At 47.9% G+C, this 22737-nt stretch overlaps 1 protein-coding gene across 2 annotated transcripts in view; it reads left to right on the plus strand.

The window, feature by feature from the left end:
• gfra4a (GDNF family receptor alpha 4a) overlaps positions 1-22737 on the plus strand; it is a 53404-nt gene that overhangs the window by 28777 nt on the left and 1890 nt on the right. For both annotated transcript variants that reach the window (XM_042337046.1, XM_042337051.1), the window contains exons 3-8: positions 109-387; positions 11855-11935; positions 12167-12512; positions 14493-14602; positions 17239-17373; positions 21697-21860. In XM_042337046.1, coding sequence (XP_042192980.1) covers positions 109-387; positions 11855-11935; positions 12167-12512; positions 14493-14602; positions 17239-17373; positions 21697-21860 — 1115 coding nt within the window. The remainder of the gene's footprint in view (positions 1-108; positions 388-11854; positions 11936-12166; positions 12513-14492; positions 14603-17238; positions 17374-21696; positions 21861-22737) is intronic.

The raw sequence follows: 22737 nt of genomic DNA on the forward strand, positions 1-22737 counted from the left end.
TCCACCGTCTCCCTAGGAAGCCTGCTCAATATGTCTGCTACTCGCTCACTAAAGTATTGTTTCTGCATATTTTTGAATTTTATTTATTGATTGTTTTTTTTTGCCCAGATGGATTGTTGACTGTGGAGACTTCCTTCAACGACTGCCTACAGGCAAGCGAGACTTGCGTCAGTGACCCCAAGTGCAGCCCCATGTACCGCACCTTCCGCCAGTGCATGGCCGGCAGCAACGCTGCCCCTCTCGGGCCAGGAGCCAAGAACCAGTGCCTCAACGCCTTGGTCTCCCTCCTCTCCGGCCCACTCCGCAACTGCAGGTGCAAGAGAGGCATGAAGAAGGAGAAAAACTGCCTGGGCATCTACTGGAGTCTGCACCAAAGCCTTATCCAAGGTCAGTGCTCAAACCGATTCACTTCACTAAACTAATATATAATAATCCTTCCATTTGATTGAGATGCCTCCTGAAGTTGCTGCAACAATAGTAAGGATTATTTCTGCACATGAGACGTCTCAAAGGGCTTCACAAAATATACTGTAAAGTGAATTGACCTCATATTTTGTAGATGAAACACAGCAGCCAATTTGCATACAGCAGTGTCCCACAAACAGTCGTGGTTTAAGTGAACACTTTTTTNAAGGGATTATTAACCCGCCAATCGATTAACAACTGGGTTCCTACTTAGGTAAACAGGCATGTGGAGTAAGGAAACGTGACTAAGGTTTCGTCCTGCCCGGGAATCAAACCTGGGCCCCTTGCTTGCAAGGAGAGTGCTCGAACCAATACACAACAGGACTCCAGGACTATTCACTTCTCTAACCTAATATATCTCCGATATACAACAAAATCTTTGCCCTCACCTCTGAAGACCTTTCCTCTTCAATCGGACTGATTATCACCTCCCCCCTCTCCCCGGCTCGCTATATAATGATAATAATATAATAACCATAATCCTGAACTCTCGAAACATCTCTTAAACACTTCATAGAAATTACCGTCACATGCAAGCATAACATTCAAAATCTGTACATTTGATACAACCCTTTTCGTATCAGGAGGCGTCTCAAAGCGCTTCACAGGATTTACTGTAAAGTGTAGTGGCTGTGTGTATGTACGGTTAGGCGGCAGCCGACTTGCGCTCAGCAATCTGTGTCAGTTGTTGTTGTTGACGGCGTTTGGGTTAGAAGGATTAAGATAACAAAAGCTGCTCTATATAAACTCGCAGTCTTGCTGGTGAAGCTAAGCACCTTGTTCTCTCCCTCGGGCCGTGGCTGATGGATTGGCCGGCACCGGGAGAATCTGCTGCAGTCAGATACCGGCAGCCCATTCATCATCCCCGACAGCCTGCATTTTGGCTGAACACTAGCTCAGCAGCTCGCTGCTGCGTTAACCCTGCTCGACTACCTTCTCGTCCCCATCCCTGGCTGTACCACACAGTGTCTGTCCACAGTGCCTCCGGAGCCACAGTGCTGAGCGGCAGCGACCAAGAGCGCAGGGATGTGGGTCAGATTGATTGCTCACTGTATAGCTGAGGGTTGAGAAGCGTGTGGCTTGGAGTAGAAAAGGAAGCCAAAGTGGGAGGGAAGGGGGGTGTGGAATCGGGAGCGGAATGGGGGGAGTGGGTGAGGGGGAAGTGGAGGGAGGGAGAGTGAATATGAATATGGAATGAGAGCAACAACTTGTACTTGTTTAGCATCTCAAAGAAATGTGGGGCTTTTTTCCTGGTTTATCCCAACAAAACACATAGTCATTACACATTAAGGTAAATCCTATGAAGTGCTTTGAAATGTAAGATTATCATTATTCTGGATGAGATGTTAAACCGAGGTCCTGTCTCTCTGTTCAGGTGGATATTAAAGATTCAGTGCCACTATTCAAGAGAGAGTAGTTTCTCTCTTCCGGTGTCCTCATTTCATGACTGTTTGTGGGACATTGCTGTGTGCTACTGTGCTGCTGTGTTTGCCTACACATACACAGTTATTCCATTTCACAGTAATTCCCATGAAGTGCTTTGAGACATGATAAGGCGATCTACTAAATGCAAGGATCATTTTGAGGATAACTTTCCATTTAACCTTATGTTCCGCTGAAACTCAAAATTCAGGACAATTGGGTGCTGCAAACTATGGACTTGATCTGTGTTAGCAGTTAGCATTGTAACACCATTTTCATGTGATGAATGTGAAATGGGAGCCTTCCTATTAAATTTGGTAGCTCATTTCCACGGTTGTTTGTGTGGGACATCGCTGTGTGCAAATTGGCTGCCGCATTCACCCACAATACACATAGAAAATCCTGTGAAGCACTTTGAGAGATCTCGATGAAGTGCTAAAGCGGTGTATCAAATGCAAGGATTATTATGATTAAAACAAGTCCTGTAGCATATTGGTTAGAGCACTCACCTCGAAAGCGAGAGGACTCGTGCTTGATTCCCAGGTGGAGCAAAACCTTAGGCAAGTTTCCTTACTCCATACGCCTCTGTTTACCTAGCAGTAAGTAACTCGGTTGTTAGTCGATTGGCAGATCGCTTTCTGGGGTAATAATCCCTTCAAAAAAATGTTTGTGGGACACTGCTGTGTGCAATTGGCTGCCGCTTTTTGCCGACAAAATATGCAGTCAGTTCACTTTACAGTACATTCTGTGAAGTGCTTTGAGATGTCTTGACGATGCAATAAAGCACTATATCACTAAGGATCTATCTCAAACTGCCTTTCCTGACCAACATTTTGGAACGCGTCATTTCAAATCAACTTCGCTCACACCTCTCCCTCCATTCCCTACTCAAACCCCTCCAGTCTGGTTTCCGCCTTGCCCCTGGAACAGAGACAGCTCTCGTTAAAGTAATAAATGACATCCTCTCTCTCTGTGACCTGGACTCCCTCTGCCTCCTCGTTCTCTTAGACCACTCCGGCGTGTTCGACACAATCGATCACACCATCTTCCTCCACTGTCTCTCCTCCCTTATCCACCTTAGTGGGAATGCACTATTCTGGTTCGATTCCTACTTCACAAACTGCCAACAATACATTTAGGCAAATGTTTTTTTTCTTCCCACCCCTTCCCAGACACCTGCGGGGTAACCCAAGGCTTCATCCTTGGCCCCCTTTTACTCATCTACATGCTCCCTTTCAGCAATGTTATCCGCAGACATGGGGTCAACTTCCACATGTATGTGGATGACACTCAAATCTACTTCTCTTCCTCCAGCTTCAACTCCTAGTCTGTTGAAGTCCTGTCAACTTGTTCGATGGACATCAAGGCCTGGATGAGTGCAAATTTTATGCAGCTGAATGTCGGCAAGACGGAAGCCATACCATTTGGCTCCCGTCAACGTCTTCTCTCCTGCGGGTCTGAATTCCTCAACCTCCCTGGGTTCTTCCTCAGACTCACCGAACTCGTGCGCAACTTAGGTGTCAGGTTCGATCCCTAGCTTTCCTTTCTACCACACATCTGTTCCCTGACTAGGACTGATTTTTCCCACCTCCACCACATTGCCCGCCTCCATCCGTACTTCATAACAAAACCCTCGTTCACACCTTCGTCACTTCCTGCTTGGGCTATGCCAATGCTCTTCTCGGTGGTCTCTCCAGCTCCACCATACACAAAATTTAATTAATTCAATTAATCCAATCACCGCCACCTGGATACTCACCCGCGCAAAACTCTGTACTCCCATCACGCCAGGCTCCACTGGTTCTCAATTGCTGTACGGATCGATTTCAAGATCCTCTCACTCGTTTTCAAATCCCTTCATGGCCTTGCACCTCCCTACCTATTCTATCTGCTTACCCCCCCCCGCTCCCCTTAACCTCTGCGCCACCATCGGTGGCTGTGACTTCAGCCACTATGCCCCAAAACTCTGGAACTCTCTCCCTCAATCTGGAGCCTGGCAAGCACTGGTGTGATAGGGGTACAGAGTATTGTGCAGGCAAGTATTTGGGCTGCGGACATTGGATTAATTGAATGAACCTTGGGCCTTAGCTAGAGTAATGTGTTCAGTTCTGGGCACCACACTTTAGGAAGGATGTCAAAGTATTGGAGAGGGTGCAAAGGAGACTTACTAGGATGCTACCAGGAATGAGGGAGGAGAGGCGAGAGAAGCTAGGAATATTCTCCTTGGAGCAGAGAAGGTTAAGAGGAGACTTAACAGACGTTTTCTAAATTACAAGGGGATTCAATAGAGTGAACAAGGAGAAACTTGGGGTGGGAGAAACTGGCGAATGGGCACTGTTTTAAAATAGTTGTTAAAAGAAACAGAGGGAGGTGAGGAGAAATTGCTTTACACAACAAATTGTTTGGATCTGAGGAATTCATTGCCTGAAAGGGTGGTGGAAGACGATTCAATAACAACTTTTGAGAGAGAAGTAGATAATTATTTGGGGAGGACAAGTTTGCAGGGCTATGGGGAGAGCCCGGGGGAGTGGGATTGAATTGAATAGCTCTTTTCAAAGGACCGGCACAGACATAATGGGCTGAATGGCCTCCTTCTGTGCTGTATAATTCTATGATTCTATGAATCCATCCACCTTACCCCCTCACTCCTCACCTTCAAATCCTACCTAAAAACCTTCATTTTTGATCGTGCTTACAGTCACCTCCCCCTCCCTCTCCCCCTGGTTCCATGTCAGACTTCTCAACTGTCAAGCACTCCATGACCCTACCCCCATGAAGGGTGCTATATAAATGCAAGTTGTTATTATTGTTATATATCAATTGCAAGGATTATTATTATAAAATAATTATGATTATTATTAAAACAAAACTTTTATATGGGGGTGGTGCGAGGTGAGGAGGAGGGGAGTGAGGGGGCTTTGATGAAGTTTGGGGGGTGAAGAGAAACAATTTCCTTTTCCTTAATGAAAACCAGCTGGGAAACCTGTCAAGGGAAACAGGCCCAAAAGGAGCCTTTCAATCATCTCACTCCTCACCCCAGAGCAAAATGGGAAGGGATTTAACATGAAAGGCACGGAGCAAGCAAGCATACTCCAGAAAATGTGGCACAGCACTCGCAGTATATTATTCTGATTATCGTGTTGATGTTTGCCACCCAGACCTGGACTGAAGTAGAGAACTTCACAATTTACACTGGAGTCCGGTAGTGTAGTAGTTAGTGTGTTCGCCTCACAAGCGAGAGGACCTGGTTTCGATACCAGGGTGGAGCCAAACCTTAGGGAAGTCTCCTTACTCTATACATGCCTGTTTACCTAGCAGTAAGTAGGAACCGGGTTGTTTCAATTGATAGGTAATAATTCCGTCCCCATTTGGTCACCTAATCCATGACTATTTGTGGGACACCGCTATGCACAATTGGCTGCCGCGTTTTGTCCACAAAATATGCAGTCAATCTATTTTACAATATATTCTTTGAGACATCTCAACAACGTGATAAGGCTCTATATTAAATGCAAGGTTTATTATTTAATTTTGTTGTTGTTGTATTACACTGATACAAAAAGAGCTTTACAAAGAGGAATGACCTTTACAAAGAATGTACAACACTGAAGCAGGCCTAACCAGTCCATGCCAGTATTTTTACTCCACACTCGTCTTCACCTATTCCTTACTCCCTCCCATAACCTTCTATTCCCCTCTCCCTCATGTGAAGGTCTAGCTTCCTCATGAATGTACCCACACTCTCTGATTCAACCACCACTTCAGGCAACAAGTTCCACAATCTCACTACCTTCTGTGTGAAGTAGTTCTTCCTAAATTCTCTTTTAGATCTCCTAGTCACTATCTTATGTGTCTCCTGGTTACAGACTCCCCAACCAAAGGAAACAACCTATTTACGTTAACCTTCTTAAACCTTTTTATAATTTTAAATACCTCTATTAGGATGCCCCTTCTTCACTAGTGAAAAATGGCCCAAACTATCCAGTCTTTCCTTAGAGCAGCAACCTGCCAGTTCTGGTATCACCCTCCTAAACTTACAGTGTACGCTTTCCATCATCTTATAATGTGGAAACCAGAATTGGACCCAACACTCTAAATGTGGTCTAGCGCCTTTCACGTTCGAAGGATGTCTCAAAGAGTGACACATAGCTAGCTGGGACCCCAAGCAAAATGGGGAGGGAAGGGGAAGGTAGGAGGAGCTGAAAAGGGTGGAGGTGAGCAAAGGGAAAGGTGACCGATAAAGCAGTCAAAGAGGTAAGAAACTTTACAACAACAACAAAAACGTGCATTTATATAGCGCCCTCCATGCAGGGTAGTGTCTCAGAGCGCTTAACAGTGGCGGAGCCTGACTCTGAGCCAGGGGGTGGCGGAAGTGGCATTAAGCACGGTCGAAGAGGAAGGCAGGCGGGACTTAAAAAAGGGGAGAGAGGGGGCAAGGCGGAAGGATTGAGGAAGGGTGTTCCAGAGTTTCGAGGCATAGTGACTGAAAGCACGACTTTCAATGGTGGGTTTAAAACTAAATATCCTTTCATCTGATACACCTTTCACATAGAGCTGATCTCTCAAAGCTCTTCACAGAATTATATTGTAATGTGCACTGTGCAAAATGTAGTGACTGTATTTTTGTAAATTAATTTTTTTAATCTGGTTTTTGTCAGCTGGGACACTGGTAGAGAAACTCCCTTCCTTTTTCCAATAGCGCAGCGAGATCTTTAACGCAGCACTCTTCCCCCACAATTCTCCCCACTACCGCCACAAGCCACTCCAGACCCCGAGGGCTAACCTCTCCTCCCTCATCCGCATTCCCATCCTCCCTGCCAACCAATCCACTATCTCCTCCCATCCCACATATCCCCCTGCCAACTGTCCACTTCGCATTAGCCTTCAAAACGTCCGCTCCATCTGCAATACGACCCTGGCCGTCAATGTTCTCATCCTTGATAATGATATTATGGCCCTCACAGAAACCTGGATCACCCCAGGGAATACTTTCTCAGTCACTGATGCTACACCACCCAGTTATACCTACCACCATGCCCCACGCCCCAACTGCCGTGGCGGTGGTGTGGCCCTCATCTCCAGGCTGTCACTTGCCCTATCCCCCTACTCCACCCGGTCATTCCCCTCTTTTGAACACTTTACTCTCTGCCATACCTCCCATCTCTCACTAAAAATTCTCCTAATTTACCCCCAAAATCTTCCTCCACCTTCATCTCTGATATCTCCACCCTCCTTGCTTCCCTCTGCCTCTGCTCCGACCGCTTCATCATCCTAGGCAACTTCAACCTCCACTTCACCCCCTCCTGCTCCACTTCCTCAGATTTCTCCTCTCTCCTCTCATCTCTCAACCTCTCCCTCCACATTCACTCTGCTACCCACACCCACGGTCACCCACTCGACCTGGTGATCACCCAGGGCCTCAGCATCTCGGATGTCACCATCACCAACAAGGCCATCTCTGACCACCATTTTATCTCCCTCAACTGCCATATCCCTCTCCCGAACTGCTTCCTATTCCTGATCCTCACCCTGGTTCACCAGCCACCTCTGCTGGCTCGGGTGAGGCTGCCGAATGTATTTGGCTCAAATCCAGCCTAACAATCCACCGGCACATCTGGCTGGACCTCATCAAAACCTATTGCTCCGCTGTCGCCTCAGTCAAATCATCCTTCTACTCCAGGTTAATCCTGGAGGCGAAGGGCAACCCCAGGCTCCTGTTCTCCACCATCAACCGTCTCCACCACCCTCCCCGCCAACCCTCGCAGATTCTTTCCTCCGACTCCCATTGCGAGGAAATGCTGGACTTCCTCGAGTCCAAAATCGAGGGAATACGCTCAGCTGCCACTGCTCTCCCAACTTCCACCCATTCCCTAACACCCCCCACCACACTCTGAACACTACCCATATCTCCTTCCAAAACTTTGAACCTGTCACTCCCTCCTCTGTCATCACCACCATAACCTCCATGAAGCTCACCATCTGACCCTGGACCCCATCCCCACCCCTCTTCTTAAATCCCAGCTCCATCTCCTTGCCCCACTACTTGCCAGCGTCATCAACCTCTCTCTCTGTCACCTGGCACTGTTCCTAGCCCCCTCAAAACAGCCACTATCACCCCCACTTTGAAGAAACCTTTCCTTGACTCATCGCAGCTATCCAGCTACCGGCCCATCTCCCACCTCCTTTTTCTGTCTAAGGTCCTTGATAGAGCTGTTGCCTCCCAGCTTCACTCCTTCCTCTCCCCTCACTCTCTCCTTGAAACCCTCCAATCAGGTTTCCCTGCTGCCTACAGCACGGAAACTGCTCTGGTCAAGGTCACAAATGACATCCTGAACATGTGTGACCAGGGCTCCCTCTGCCTCCTCATCCTCCTCGACCTCTCCGCCGCCTTTGATACCGTAGAACACTCAACCCTCCTCCACCGCCTCTCCTCCCACCTCAACCTTCAAGGTTCTGTCCTTGACTGGTTCAGGTCCTACTTTTCACACCATCTCCACTTCTTCTCTGCAAACGGCTTATCCTCCAACCCCCGCACTGTCTTGTGTGGCGTTCCACTCCTTCCTCATCGGCCTTCCCAACTCTTCCCTTCACAATCTGCAGATCATCCAAAACTCTGCAGGTTCTGTACTCTCGCGCACCAGGCTCCGTGACCCCATCACTCCCACCCTCGCCCAACTCCACTGGCTCCCCATCCCTCAGAGGATCGAATTCAAGATCCTTGTCCTCACTTTCAAGGCCATCCGCCCTCCTACCTCTCTGACCTACTGTCTCCCTACCAACCTGCCCGCTCCCTCCGTTCAGTGGGCTCCGGCCTGCTCCATGTCTCCCGCCCGACCCGCCCTACCACCGGTGGCCGGGCTTTCAGCCTCTCTGTGCCCACACTCTGGAACTCCATTCCACAGTCCCTTCACCTCATTTCCTCCCTTGCCACCTTCAAGGCCGATCTCAAGACCCTCCTCTTCAATCGTGCCTTCGGTCGCCCTCCCACCTCTCTGCCTTCCCTCACCCCTACCCCACCCCTCCCCCATGCTTGGGTCCTGACCCCTTGGGACGTCCTCCCGACATGAAAGGGGTTCTATAAATGTAATTTTGTTGTTGTTGTTGTTTGTTGTCATATTAAGCAATTCAGATGGAGTCAAATATCTTTTTCCAGTGGAGGGAATGAGCAAAGAAGGGAAACAGGGAGACAAATAACTAGACCCAGAAATGTCTGCCTATGTTGGGTGACTAATTAGTTTCCATGAAAAGCAGTGACACGGATCGTTCGAGCAGAGTCAGGAATTCTTCACTCGTGCCTCACTGTGATAAATGATGGGTTTCGCCACGAATATTCCCCAATGTCAAACCAGCTATTTCAGCACTTCTCTGCAGGGCTGAGAGGCAGGGATGGAGATTGTGTTTCAGTATTAATTTTTTTTCTGATACTACCCACCACCCTTGTTTTGAGAGAGTAATAGGTGCAGGTTGGCAACAGCTCTGTGTGTGTGCGATGTGTGTAACTGTTGGAGTTTAACAATGTAATACAAAATTACATTTGTATTGCGCCTTTCATGTCAAATGGATGTCCCAAGGCGCTTAACCAGCTAAAACAGCATAGCTTGCTATTGATAGCACTGTCTGTCATCAGCAGTGCTGTGGAATACTGCTGACCCGCCTGGCTCAGGAACCGATCGAGAGACCACCACAGAGGGTTGACCCAATTCCAACAGTACAAATTGGCTACTGCATTCACCTACAAAATTACACAGTCACTTTACAGACAATCCTGTAAATCACTTTAATAGGTTTCAATGATGTTTAAAGGCAAGGAATATTACCTTTGCCATTTCAAATACTTATTCATTCCCTCTTCAAAGCTAATATAGATTTTGCTTCATTTGAGTTTTCAGGCCAGGCTAACAATGCCCTGTGTTTGTATGTGTAAAATAAAATCTCTTAGCCTCTCCCTTCATCTTTTAGTGTTAACTTTAAATCCGTGCCCGCAAATTACTGGCTTACTGACCAGCATGAGAATGATTTCTACCTGTTTACTCTATTGAACACCCCCTCATAGTTTAAGGACCTCCACCAAGTCTCCTCTCAACCCTCTCTGTTCTAGAGAAAACAAATGCTGGATTAACAACAACAAAAAAAATTACATTTGTATAGCACGTTTCACATCGGGAGGATGTCCCAAGGCTTTGGACAGTCAACGATTTGGCCCCGAGCAGGGGGTTGGGGTCAGGAGGGGTAGAGAGCGAGGAGACTGGCTTTGAAGGAGGCGGCGAAGCAAAGGGACTGTGGGGTGGAGTTCCAAAGGGTGAGGGCAGAGCGGAGGGAGCGGACAGGTCAGGACAGGTTAGCAGGTCACAGAGGTGGAGAGAGGCAAGGCCGTGGAGGGCTTTGAAAGCGAAGACGAGGATTTTGAACTGTCTCCGCCGGGGGATGAGGAGCCAGTGGAGGCAGGAGAGGGTGGGTGTGATAGGTTGCAAGATTGGGTCCAGATGAAGAAGGTGTTTCGGACCATATGATCTCATGACTCCAGAAATCTATTCTACTGTTCCTCGTTCCCCTTCTCGCACCTTCCCCCACTCTCCCCCTCTCATCACAGCGTTGAGATGCGCCCTGGCCCCAATTTGTTCTAGTCGTTAATTAAAGAGAAATGTCCTGGTGTCTGTCCTGAAATTGCACATTTACAGCTCTTTAAACCTGTGTCCTCTATTGTCTTGGTGTATCCTAAAATATAAATGTGATCCCTCAGTAGAGAGAGTTGGAGGGTAGAAAGGAAAGAGTAAGTAAGGTTCCTGAGCTTGAAAGGAATGAATTGTTTTCCACATGTGGTCTGTGCTGTAACTGCTCTTATTTATTATAAATGGATGAAAATGATCTGAGTTTTTGACCTGAAGATTGCAAAAGGCAGCAAGAGGACATAGATAAAAATAATAATCCTTCCATTTGATATAAAGTCCTTTCACGTCATGAGGACATCCTTAAAGCTCTCCTTTCGATTTACTATAAAGTGTAATGACTGCATTTTGTAGGAGGACATGGCAGCCAATTTGCACACAGCAAATGACCTGACAAACCAGAATGTTACCAGCCTTAAAAGGGTTAAGTTTTGAGGAAAGGCTGTGTAAACTTGGATTATATTCCCTGGAGTTTAGGAGGTTGAGCGGTGATTTGATTGAGGTATTTAAGATGACGAAAGGTTTTGATAGGGTAGATACAGAGAAGCTATTTCCTCTGGTGGGGGAATCCAAAACAAGGGGCTTCGTCCTAAAATTAGAACCAGGCCATTTAAGAGTGAAAGGAAGCATTTTTTCACTCAAAGGGTGGTAGAAATCTGGAATTTTCTCCCCCAAAAGCCATGGATACTGGATTTATCCACACCTTCAAGAGTGACGTTGATAGATTTTTGACAGGTCAGGGTATTAAGGGATATGGGGAGAAAGCGGGAAATTGGAATTAACAGGATTAGTTGAGGTACAGATCAGCCATGATCTAGTTAAAGGGCTGAACAGGTTCGAAGGGCTGAATGGCCTCCTCCTGTTCCTATATTACCATGTTCAAACAGCGATGAAACGAAAGTGACCAGTTCACCTGGTTGATTGTTGGCCAGGAAATCGGGAGAAACTCCCTTCTCTCTTCAAATAGTGGTGAGGGATCTTCAATGTCCAGCTGAACAGACAGGACCTGAATTTAACGTCATATCCAAAGGATGGTGTCCCCGGCAATGCAGAGCTCCCAGGTCATCAGATCACTGCTGACACGAAAGGCTCTATTTACAGCAACAAAATGATGTAATTTATAGCGCCTTTCACGTCAGAAGGCGCTGAACAGTTGTGGATTTGCACCCGAGCTGGTGGTTGGAATCAAGAGGGGTTGAGGGTGGCAGAAAGCCACTTTTTTAATTGTATTGGAAATGTAATTTGTTGTTGACTATTTAGACAAACACTAACTAATATAGCTTAACACTTTTGTCTTTCAGGGGAGGATATGAATGAAAGTTCACCCTATGAGCCCAGTAGGAAAGGGTATGACTATGCCAGACTGGCCTCAATAATGGCAGGTGAGTAAGCGAACGCTGTTGCCCACAGAGTTCAACTTGCTCCACTTTAGTGAGTAAATTGTTAATATGGGTTAAAAATGATGATTATTGACAATATGTAACATGTTCCACCATCTCTGTTATTGGCAATATATAGCATGTTCCACCATATTGGTTTTGGCAATATATAACCCACTGTTCCACCATTTTTACTCTATCGTTTGGTGTTTTGTGGTGTAACGGACGTGACAGGGTCTGACACAGGCGTCACGCGAGCCAACCGCTGCCTGGACGCCGCCAAGGCCTGCAATGTGGACGAGTCATGCCAGAGGCTGAGGACGGAGTACGCCAGCGCCTGCCTCAAACGGACCAACAAGGCCGAAATCTGCAACCGCTCTAAGTGCCACAAGGCTCTTCGCAGGTTCTTCGACCGGGTCCCTGTGGAGTTCACTCACGAGCTGATCTTTTGCCCCTGTGAGGACACGGCCTGTGGGGAACGGAGAAGGCAAAGCATCGTCCCCGCCTGTTCCTACCACGAAAAGGAGAAGCAGAACTGCCTGAAGCTACTGGAGATGTGTAAAATGAATGTTGTTTGTAGGTAAGAAAGCAAGAGAGGGAACGTGGGAAAGAAAGAGAGAGAGAGTTGAATAATGAAAAAGAGAGTGAGAAAAAGAGAGAGAAAGAGAGAGCTAGAGAATGAGAGAGAGAGAGCAAAACAGAGGGAGAGAGAGAAAGTGGGAGAGAGAGCTAGAGAATGAGAGAGAAAGAGCGCAGGACTGAGAGAGAGAATGAAAGGAAAGGCGTCACACAAGAAGAAAGAGAGCTAGAGAATGAAAGAGTGAAAAAGAGAAAGGGACAGAGAGAGAGAGTGTGGGAGAAAGAGAGAGCGAGAAAGAGAATGGGAATGAGGGTGAGTGAGAAAAATAATAATAATAATAATCCTTGCATTTGATATAGCACTTTCCACGTCTTCTAGACGTTTCAAAGAGCTTCACAGAATATACTGTAAAGTGAATTGACTGTATATTTGTGGGCGAATGTGGCAGCCAATTGCGCACAGCAGTGTCCCACAAACAGTCGTGGATTGAAAATGACCAATTTATTATTGTTTTGTTTTGGAGGGATTATTATTAGAGAGCTAAGAGAATGAAGAGAGAGCATGAGAGAGAGGGGGGTGAGGGGGGGGGAGAGAGAGAGAGAGAGCTAGAGAACAAGAAAGAGACAGTGGGCAAGAAAGGGAAAGAGAGCCCATGAGAGGGAGAGAAAGAGAGGGAAAGAAAAAGAGAGCGAGACACATGAAGAGAAAGTGCAAGAAAGAGCGAGGGAAAGAAAGTGTGAGAAGGATAGTGAGAGAATGTGAGAGAGAGTGAGAAAGAGAGGGAGACAGAGCACGAGAAAAAGAGGAAGACAGAGAGAGAGAGAGAGAGAGAGAGAGTGAGAAAGAGAGAAAATGAGAAAGAGAAAAAGAAAGAGGGAGAATAAGACACAGAGAGAGAAAGTGAAGGAGAGAGAGAGGGAGAAAGAGAGAAAATTGAAGAAGAAAGAGGAAGTATGGGAAAGATAGATTTTCAAGGAGATAGTGATGGACAGCATTGATACTGCCAGCGATCATTGTGCTGACCTTTAACAATGTCTGACAACACTGCCACTCAGCAGTCACTTCACACATCTTATGTGATGGCCGATAGCTCTGTCTATTCAGAGAGGTTTCCTGGTGCCAGTGAGACAGCCACAGAGACCCTCTGCACCATGCGCCAAACTCCCAAAGTTAGCTACAGCACAGGTTAGACACAGAGTAAAGCTCCTTCTACACTGTCCATCCACTCTCCCGGGTTCACCTACAGTACTGTTTACATACAACAACAACAACAACAAAATTACATTTGTATAGTGCCTTTCACGCTCACTGTCCATGACAGCACTAATAAAGCTCTCTCTACACAACCAGGTCAGTGACAGAATGGGTTAGAATAAGATGGCTTCACACCGAAGGTGGTTGGACTGTGGAATTCTACGCCCAGAAGTGGAGTCCCATAGTGTAGTGTTAAGACACTCGCCTCACAAGAGAGAGGACCAGGGTTCGATTCCCGGGTGGGACCTTAGGCAAGTTTCCTTATTCCACACGCCTGTTTACCTAGCAGTAAGTAGGAACCTGATTGCTATTCGATTGGCAGATCTCTTTCTGGAAGTAATGATCCCTCAAAAAAACAATAATTATGCTGTATCAAATGCAAGGATTATTATTATTTGGTCACTGAATCCCCAACTGTTTGTGGGACACTGCTGTGCGTAATTGGCTGCTGCATTTCGCCACACAAAATACACAGTCAATTCCCCTTACAATATATTCTGTGAAGAGCTTTGAGACGTCTCAACAATGTGATAAAGCACTGTATCAAATGCAAGGATTATTATTATATATGCGATGTGGATATTGAAGGGTGAGGTAAGTGCGTGGGTGAGTACGACTAGGTTGGGTGCCTCGTGTGGAGAAAAAAACACCAGCAGAGAAGCAATGGCCTGTTATGCGAGCTGTAACACTCTATTAACTCTCTCTATTTTTGTTTCATTCTGATAGATCGAGGCTGGCAGAGTTCCAGATAAGCTGCCAGCCTTCGACACAGTCGGCGAGCGGCTGTCTGAAGGAAAATTATGCTGAATGTCTGCTCTCCTACACTGGCATGATAGGTAAGGGACCAGGAACAAGGCTGCCGACCCAGCTCAGTGAGTCTTTCATGCAGGTTGTGTAAACCATGTGCATCTGTATGTGGACATATGTAAATGGCTGTCAGCCCCTGGCTCAGTTGGTAGCACTTTTGTCTCTGAATCAGAAGGATGCGGCTCAAGCCCCACTTCAGAACTTGGGACCCATACAGTCTATTCTGACACCCCAGTGTGGTGCTGGGAGTCTGCTGTATTCCTGGTGGTGCTGTCTTTCGGATAAGACGTTAAACCAAGGTTCCATCTATGCCTGTTCAGGTGAATGTTAAATATCCCACAGCACTATTTGAAAAGAGACGGGAGTTTCTGTCTTCCGGTGTTCTGACTGATAATCCTCAGATAAAATTGGTCATTCCCTCCTAGGCTGCCATGTTTCACCCACAAAATATATACAGTCATTACACTTTACAGTTAATCCTGGGAAGTATATCCTTGAGTTTAGAAGGTTGAGGGGTGATTTGATTGAGGTATTTAAGATGATAAAGGAATTTGATAGGGTAGATACAGAGAAACTATTTCCTCTGGTGGGGGAATCCAAAACAAGGGGCATCGTCTTAGAATTAGAACCAGCACTTTTAAGAGTGAGATCAGGAAGCATTTTTTCACTCAAAGGGTGGTAGAAATCTGGAACTCTCTCCCCTAAAGGCCGTGGATGCTGGATCCATCAAGAGTGAAGTTGATAGATTTTTGGTAGGTCAGGGTATTAAGGGATATGGGGAGAAAGCGAGAAATTGGAATTGAAAGGATTAATTGAGGTACGGAAGCCATGATCTAATTAAATAGTGGAACAGGCTCAAAGGGCTGAATGGTCTACTCCTGTACCTATCTTCCTATTTTCCTCTGAAGGACGTTGAGATGTCTCAATGACGTATCATTGAAGCACTGTATCAAGTGCAAAGATTATTATTGTACACATATTTGTATACTGTGGATCATGTAAACCATGTGCAATTAGATGTGGAAATGTATTGTGCATTATGAGCCATGAAAAACTGTGTAAACAGATGTGTAGAATGCAAGTTGCGTAAAACCATGGGACACTTGCTGCATCCAAAGTAGTTGTGTTTGCTTAACACAATACAGTCAGATCTAAGTCTGCTTTCTCTTTATTCTAGTTTATACATCAGCCTAATCCCCTATTGCCCTCTCCTGTAGTGTCTTGTAGCATATTGGTTAGGGCACTCGCATCACGAGTGAGAGGACCCAGGTTCGATTCCCAGGCTGAGTGATACCCTGGGCAAGTTTCCTTACTCCACATACATTTGTTTACCTAGCAGTAAGTAGGATCCCAGTTGTTAGTCGAATGTGGATCACTTTCTGGGGGTAATAATTCCTTCAAAAAAAATTGTGCTGTATCAAATTCAAGGATTATTATTATTATTATTTGGTCACTCAATCCACCACTGTTTGCGGGACACTGCTGTGTGCAATCAGCTGCCGCGTTTTGCCCACAAAATATACAGTTAATTCAATTTACAGTATATTCTGTGAAGCGCTTTGAGATGTCTCAACGACATGATAAGGCACTATATCAAATGCAAAGATTATTATATAACATTATCTCTCTACATTTATACAGTACTCAATTCCTGTGGATGTAAAGGCAAGGACTTTATTTACATCCTTAATATCTTGTCCACCTGAGCAGTTACACTTATCTGGCTCCCTCTCCCCCTTTCAGGTCTTTACAGTCCAAGTTATTGTCAGCTTCTGCCAGAGCTATTGCCAGAGTCAATCACGTCACATTTTCTTGTATTAAATCACACAGGTGTGTGATGGGTCTTTTCCTTAATCTGAAAATAGTTGATTTCCATTTTCACAGCATTTCCAGGGCTCTATAACCTCTTCGATCTTATTCACCTGTGAGGAAGCTGGGTGTGTTGTGTGTGTGTACCTGGCTTTGCATATTTTCAGGGCTCTTTAACCTCTTCAATGTTATTCTGCTGTGTGCAAATGGCTGCCATGTTTCACCCACAAAATACACAGTCAATCCATTTTACAACATATTCTGTGAAGTACTCTAAGAAGTCTCAACAATTATATACAATAATTGCATTTGATACAGTGCCTAAAACGTCAAAACATTTCATAACATTTTTGCAGGAATCATAAGATCACATGATTGATCTGGATGAAGAAAGCCCTACGACCCATTCAATCTCATCGCTCCAGAACGCGCCCCCCTCCACCCAACACCGCCACAAGTTGCTTTTTAAATGAGTCCCAGTGTATAGTGTAGTGACTGAATGTTTTGTGAGAGAGCCTAACATTCAGTTTGCCCACAGCAAGAGTGCTACCAACTGAGGCAGGCTGACACATATATTATAATAATAATAATCCTTGCATATTATACAGAGCCTTATCACGTCTTTCAGACATCTCAAAGCGCTTCACAGAGTATACTGTAAAGTGTGGTAACTGTGTATTTTGTGGGCGAAACAAAACAGCCAATTGCACACAGAATAGCGCCCTTCATGCGGTGTCATGTCTCTTATCTGCACAGATTGCCATCGCAAACACTGGCAGCGTTGGTGTGTTCCGTATCTGCGTTCCTGTCAGCTTTGCCCTGCCTAATGTCTCCTTTCCTTCCATTTTGTGGTCAGGCACAGTGATCACCCCCAACTACATTGACAACTCCAGCTCCAACATCGTCCCTTGGTGTACCTGCAGTGGCAGCGGTAACGGCAGGCAGGACTGTGAGACCTTCCTCAATCTCTTCACAGATAACGTCTGCCTCAGTGAGTCAGCAAGCTGCTATCATTAGATCCAAGCCATTCCTAATCCGATCCCTCACAATTCGTCTTAATGCAGTGTCGATGTCTAGCAGCACCATGACATTTAATTTGAGGTTATTTATTTTTGGGTGCCAGCCAGGTATCTTACACACACCACGACCAGCCGGGACCTGCTGGGTATCATACACATGCGGAAACCCATCACCGTGACACACTGGGAATCTTACACAAGAGAGAAACCCTTCACCTTGCTAAAGAATTGCCAAGGAAAGTTTCACACATTTTACTATGTTTGGAATGGAATACATACTCCCCTTGGAGGGATGCAGTCACTAAATTCTGGATGGTATTGGACGCAGATTGGCAAGAGCCTTGGCTTGGGGACCCCCAAGTGTGCATTGGAGTAACTGCTGGAGTCTAACCAGTTGAAGCCGCAAAGAGCAGCGTCTGCAAAAAGCTTCCTCTGCTTTTTAAGCTCGGACAACCCTACCAGTTAGGGCTTTGTCTTGCAGGGTTATCAGGAGCTGAGTAGAAGAAACCCTGCTCACAGTGATCAGTCTGCGTTCTGCCAATGAGCCAGGCTGGACTGTATTGTGGACTCACCTGTCTCGAGACCTGGACTATCGAGATCAGCAATGAGAGTTGACTCCGAGATTCACTGTCTGACATGTCACCTTGGAGTCAACTCTACCCCAAAGAGAGCTTATCTCCTCCCCATGGAGAAATAGTCTTCAGTTGAATTAATAATCCAAGTGCTGACTGTGTGTGGGCTCACCATTTAATTAAAGGTGCTCTTTATTACGTAATTAACTGATGAAAATGTGACACTGCGAATCTATACCTTGTTACATAGTTAGTTAGGGGGACGTTGGTGTGCGTAGGGTTAACCCAACCTGCAAATTAGCACCTATTTGGAAGGGAGGGGATTCAGCAAAATTGTCTGTGGAGAGAGAGGGAGGTGGAAGTGTAGGGAAGGGGGAGAGGAGCAAGAGATGAGGGAGGTGGAATGGAGTGGGGAGGGGAGGAGGTAGTGAGGAGATTTGGAGGAGAGGAGGGGGCTTGGGGGTGATGGTGGTCTGTCACACAAGACGTACACCAACAACAACAACAACAAGATTCCATTTATAAAGCGCCTTTCACGTCAGGAGGACGTCCCAAGGCGCTGTACAGTTGGGTCATGACCCGAGCAGGGGGGAAATGGTCAGGGTGAGGGAAGGGAGGGAGCAAGGAGGGGGAAATGGTCAGGGTGAGGGGAGGGAAGGGAGGGAGCGAGGAGGGGGAAGAGAGTCGAGAGGGGAGCTGAAGGCACGGTCAAAGAGAAAGGTTTTGAGACCGGCCTTGAAGGAGGAAAGGGAGGAAGCGGCGAAGGCACTGGGGGATGGAGTTCCAGAGCCTGGGGCTGAGAGGCTGAAGGCCCGACCACCGATGGTAGGGCGGTTGGGGCGGGGGACGTGGAGCAGACCGGAGCCAGAGGAACGGAGGGTACGGGCAGGTAGGTAGGGGGATAGTAGGTTGGAGAGGTAGGAGGGAGCAAGGCCGTGAATGGCCTTGTAGGTGAGGATGAGGATCTTGAAATCAATCCTCTGGGGGATGGGGAGCCAGTGGAGGCGAGCGAGGGTGGGAGTGATGTGGTCCCGAAGCCTGGTGCGGGACAGTACACGAGCTGCAGAGTTCTGAATGACCTGCAGCTTGTGGAGGGAGGTGGCGGGAAGGCCGGCGAGGAGAGAGTTCCCATAGTCCAGCCTTGAGGTGACAAAGGCGTGAACCAGGGTTTCAGCAGCGTGAGGGGTGAGGTAGTGCCGTAGTCTGGCGATGTTCCGGAGGTGATGGAAGGCGGTGCCAGTTGTGGTGCGGATGTGAGGGAGAAAGGACAGCTCAGGGTCGAACAAAACGCCGAGGTTCCTGACTGGCTTTGAGAGGTGGAGAGTGCAGCCTTGGATGCTGATGGTGTCAGCGCCTGAGGTGCGGAGGCGCTGACGTGAGCCAATCAGGAGGGCCTCGGTTTTTCGCACGTTGAGCTGAAGAAAGTTGTCTCTCGTCCAGGACTCGATGTCGGACAGGCAGGCTGTCAGGACATCGGTGGTCGTGGAGTTGAGAGTAGAGGAGGAAAGGTAGAGTTGGGTGTCATCCGCATACATGTGGAAGTTAACTCCATGTCTGCGGATGATGTCACCGAGGGGGAGCATATAGAGGGTGAAGAGGAGGGGACCGAGGACAGAGCCCTGAGGGACACCACATGAGACAGTGCGGGGGGTGGAGGAGAAGCCATTCGTTGAGACAAAGTGAAGACGGTGAGAAAGGTACGACCTAAACCATTCAAGGACAGTGCCTTGAAGGTTGAGGTGGGAGGACAAGCGGTGGAGTAGGATAGCGTGGTCGACCGTATCGAATGCTGCCGATAGGTCGAGGAGGACGAGGAGACAGAGGGAGCCCTGGTCACAGATGGTCAGGATATCATTGGTGACCTTGACCAGGGCAGTTTCTGTGCTATGGGCAGCACGGAAACCTGACTGAAGGGGTTCAAAAAGAGAATGGGTGGAAAGGAAAGAGCGCAGTTGGGAGGCGACAACTCTTTCCAAGACCTTGGAGAGAAAGGGGAGGTTGGAGATGGGCCGGTAGCTTGATAGCTGCGACGCATCAAGGGAGGGTTTTTTCAGGGTGGGCGTGATGATGGCAGTTTTTAATGGAATGGGGACAGAGCCAGAGGAGAGGGACAGGTTGATGATGTCAGTGATATGTGGGGCAAGAAAGTGGAGCTGGGAGATAAGGAGTGGAGTGGGGATGGGGTCAAGGGAGCAGGTGGTTGGTTTTAGGGATAGGATGAGTTCAGTGACAGAGGGTGGGGAAACGGGTACGAAGGTGTGTAGGGGAGGATGGGTAGGAGTCGGAGTGTGGGAGGGAAGGGGTGGGTGGTGGGTGGAAGTTGGAGGGGAAGTGACCGCGGAGCGGATTCCCTTGATCTTGGATTCAAGGAAATCCAGCATCTCCTCGCAGTGAAGGTTGGAGGAGATGACCTGCGCGGGGTGGCGGGGGGGACGGAGGAGTCGGGTTGTGGTGGAAAACAGTAGCCTGGGGTTGTTCTTCGCCTCCAGGATTATCCTGGAGTAGAAGGACGACTTGGCCGAGGCTAGAGTGGAGCGGTAAATTTTGAGGAGGTCCAGCCAGATTTGTCGGTGGACCGTTAGGCCAGATTTGACACAGGTGCGTTCAGCAGCCCGCACCTGGCTTTTCAGTGAGCGGAGGTGGGTGGTGTACCAGGGGGAGGAGCGGGAGTAGGAGACAGTGCGGGAAGTGATGGGGGCAAGAGTATCGAGTGTGGAGGAGAGGGTATTGTGGAGGAGGGAGAGAGGAGAAGAGGGGTCGGTGAGGGTTGAAGGCCAGAGGGAGAGGAGTTCAGAGGACTCCAAGGCATCGGTTAGGGATTGTGGGGGTAACTTCTTCCAAGGGCGGTAGAAGATGGTGGTGGGTCTGGTGGAGGTGGGGAGGGGGGTGGAGGTGGTGAAGGAGATGAAGTAGTGGTCAGAGATGGCCTTGTCGGTAATAGTGACATCCGAGACACTGAGGCCCCGGGTGATCACCAAATCGAGTGGGTGGCCGTGACTGTGAGTGGGGGAGTTTATGTGTAGGGAGAGGTTGAGTGAGGAGAGCAGGGAAGAGAAGTCTGTGGAGATGGAGCAGGAGGGGGTGAAGTGTAGGTTAAAGTCGCCCAGGATGATGAGGCGATCGGAGCAGAGGCAAAGAGATGTGAGGAGTGTTGAAATGTCAGAGATGAAGGTGGGAGAGGTTTTAGGGGGCCGGTAGAGGAGGAGGATTTTAAGGGAGAGGAATGAGGGGTGGGAGAGGGTGAGGTGCTCAAAGGAGGGGAAAGAGCCAGAGGAGTAGGGGGATAGGGCAAGTGGTGTCCTTGAGATAAGGGCAACACCACCGCCACGGCGGTTGGGGCGGGGGATGTGGTGGGAGGTGTAGCCGGGTGGCGTGGCCTCCGTGAGGGGGAAGGTGTCGCCTGGGGTGAGCCACGTTTCTGTCAAGGCCATGATATCAACGTTCTCATCAAGGATGAGATCGTTGATGACCAGGGCCTTGTTGCAGAGGGAGCGGACATTTTGCAGTCCGATGTGGAGGGAGCGGTTGACAGAAGGGTGTGTGGGAGGGGAGGGGGGTCCAGGTTGTGAGGCAGGGGTGGGGGGATGGGGATAAGGGAGGAGAGGTTGACTCCCCGGGTCTGTGTCCGGGGTGGGTGGCGAGTGTGGTGGGGAATGGGGCAGTCGGTGTGGCTGCTGCTTGACCCCGAAAGGGTAGCTGACATGTGTGTTCCACCTTCGTCAGGGAACGCATTCCAGGCCTTTGGGAATGGTACAGATCTGAACATGGGCTCCGACATGCAGCAGTCGACACTGCCCACACGTTATCTCCACCCAGAGAGGAACTTAAACGACACGCTCGCCTCACACAGCAAGGAGCAGGCATTCGGCCCCACAATCAGAACACAGGTAACAGCCCCGAGGAGAGAAGGTTCGATTCCCTCTCCTCCTCGTCCACTCACCCTCCCTCCCTTCTTCCCTCCCTCCCTCCCTCCCTGCATCAAAGACAGGTGTGTAACTGTGCATGGAAAAGATTTTACGTGAAATTTCTTCACAGTGCAACAAGTCAAGTGTGTAAGAGAGACGCAGTTTTCCTATTTCACGAAACCAGGGGAAATAATGAATAATCCTTATGGCCTTTCATGTTTTGAGATGTCTTGAAGATGAGATAAGGCACTATATCAAATGGAAGGATTATTATTATTATTATTATGTTGGAGAGAAAGCCTCAAATGGCTTCACAGGGTTTCACTGTGAACTGTAGTGACTGTCTCTTTTGCGGGTGAATGCGGGAGCTCATTCGCAACGTGAAGTATTCATGGAAATAGCATGTAAAATCCCATGCATTTGGATGGCGCAGACAGGCAGCTTGCTCGTCAGCTTGCTGAAAACCATACTAATTCCGTGCTAAAATTGCAGCACACGTAGGTGTTAATTTGACCAGGTGAAATGAGATTTGGTGAGACCGAGGGGAACACAAGGCTTGGAGGCTTCCGAGATAAAGTGAAGGCAGAGCGATAACAAATTATTAACCACTGGCAGTCAGTGGGTTTAAAATAGGAACCATCCGCTTCCTTATTAAAGCGCCTGGGATCCGAAGGGGTTTGAGGTGAGATTGTTGTGCTGATGTTCTGTAATCACACTCTGTCCGTGCCCTTCACTGAGCTTCTCTTGGCACCAATGAACAAAGATAACAATCCTTGCATTTGACATTTGCATTTATCACATCTTTGAGATGTCTGAAAGTGCTTCACGGAATGTATTACAAAGTGGATTAACTGTCCAT

Source organism: Callorhinchus milii, unplaced genomic scaffold, assembly GCF_018977255.1.
Source record: "Callorhinchus milii isolate IMCB2004 unplaced genomic scaffold, IMCB_Cmil_1.0 Scaffold1, whole genome shotgun sequence".
NCBI lineage: Eukaryota > Metazoa > Chordata > Chondrichthyes > Chimaeriformes > Callorhinchidae > Callorhinchus > Callorhinchus milii.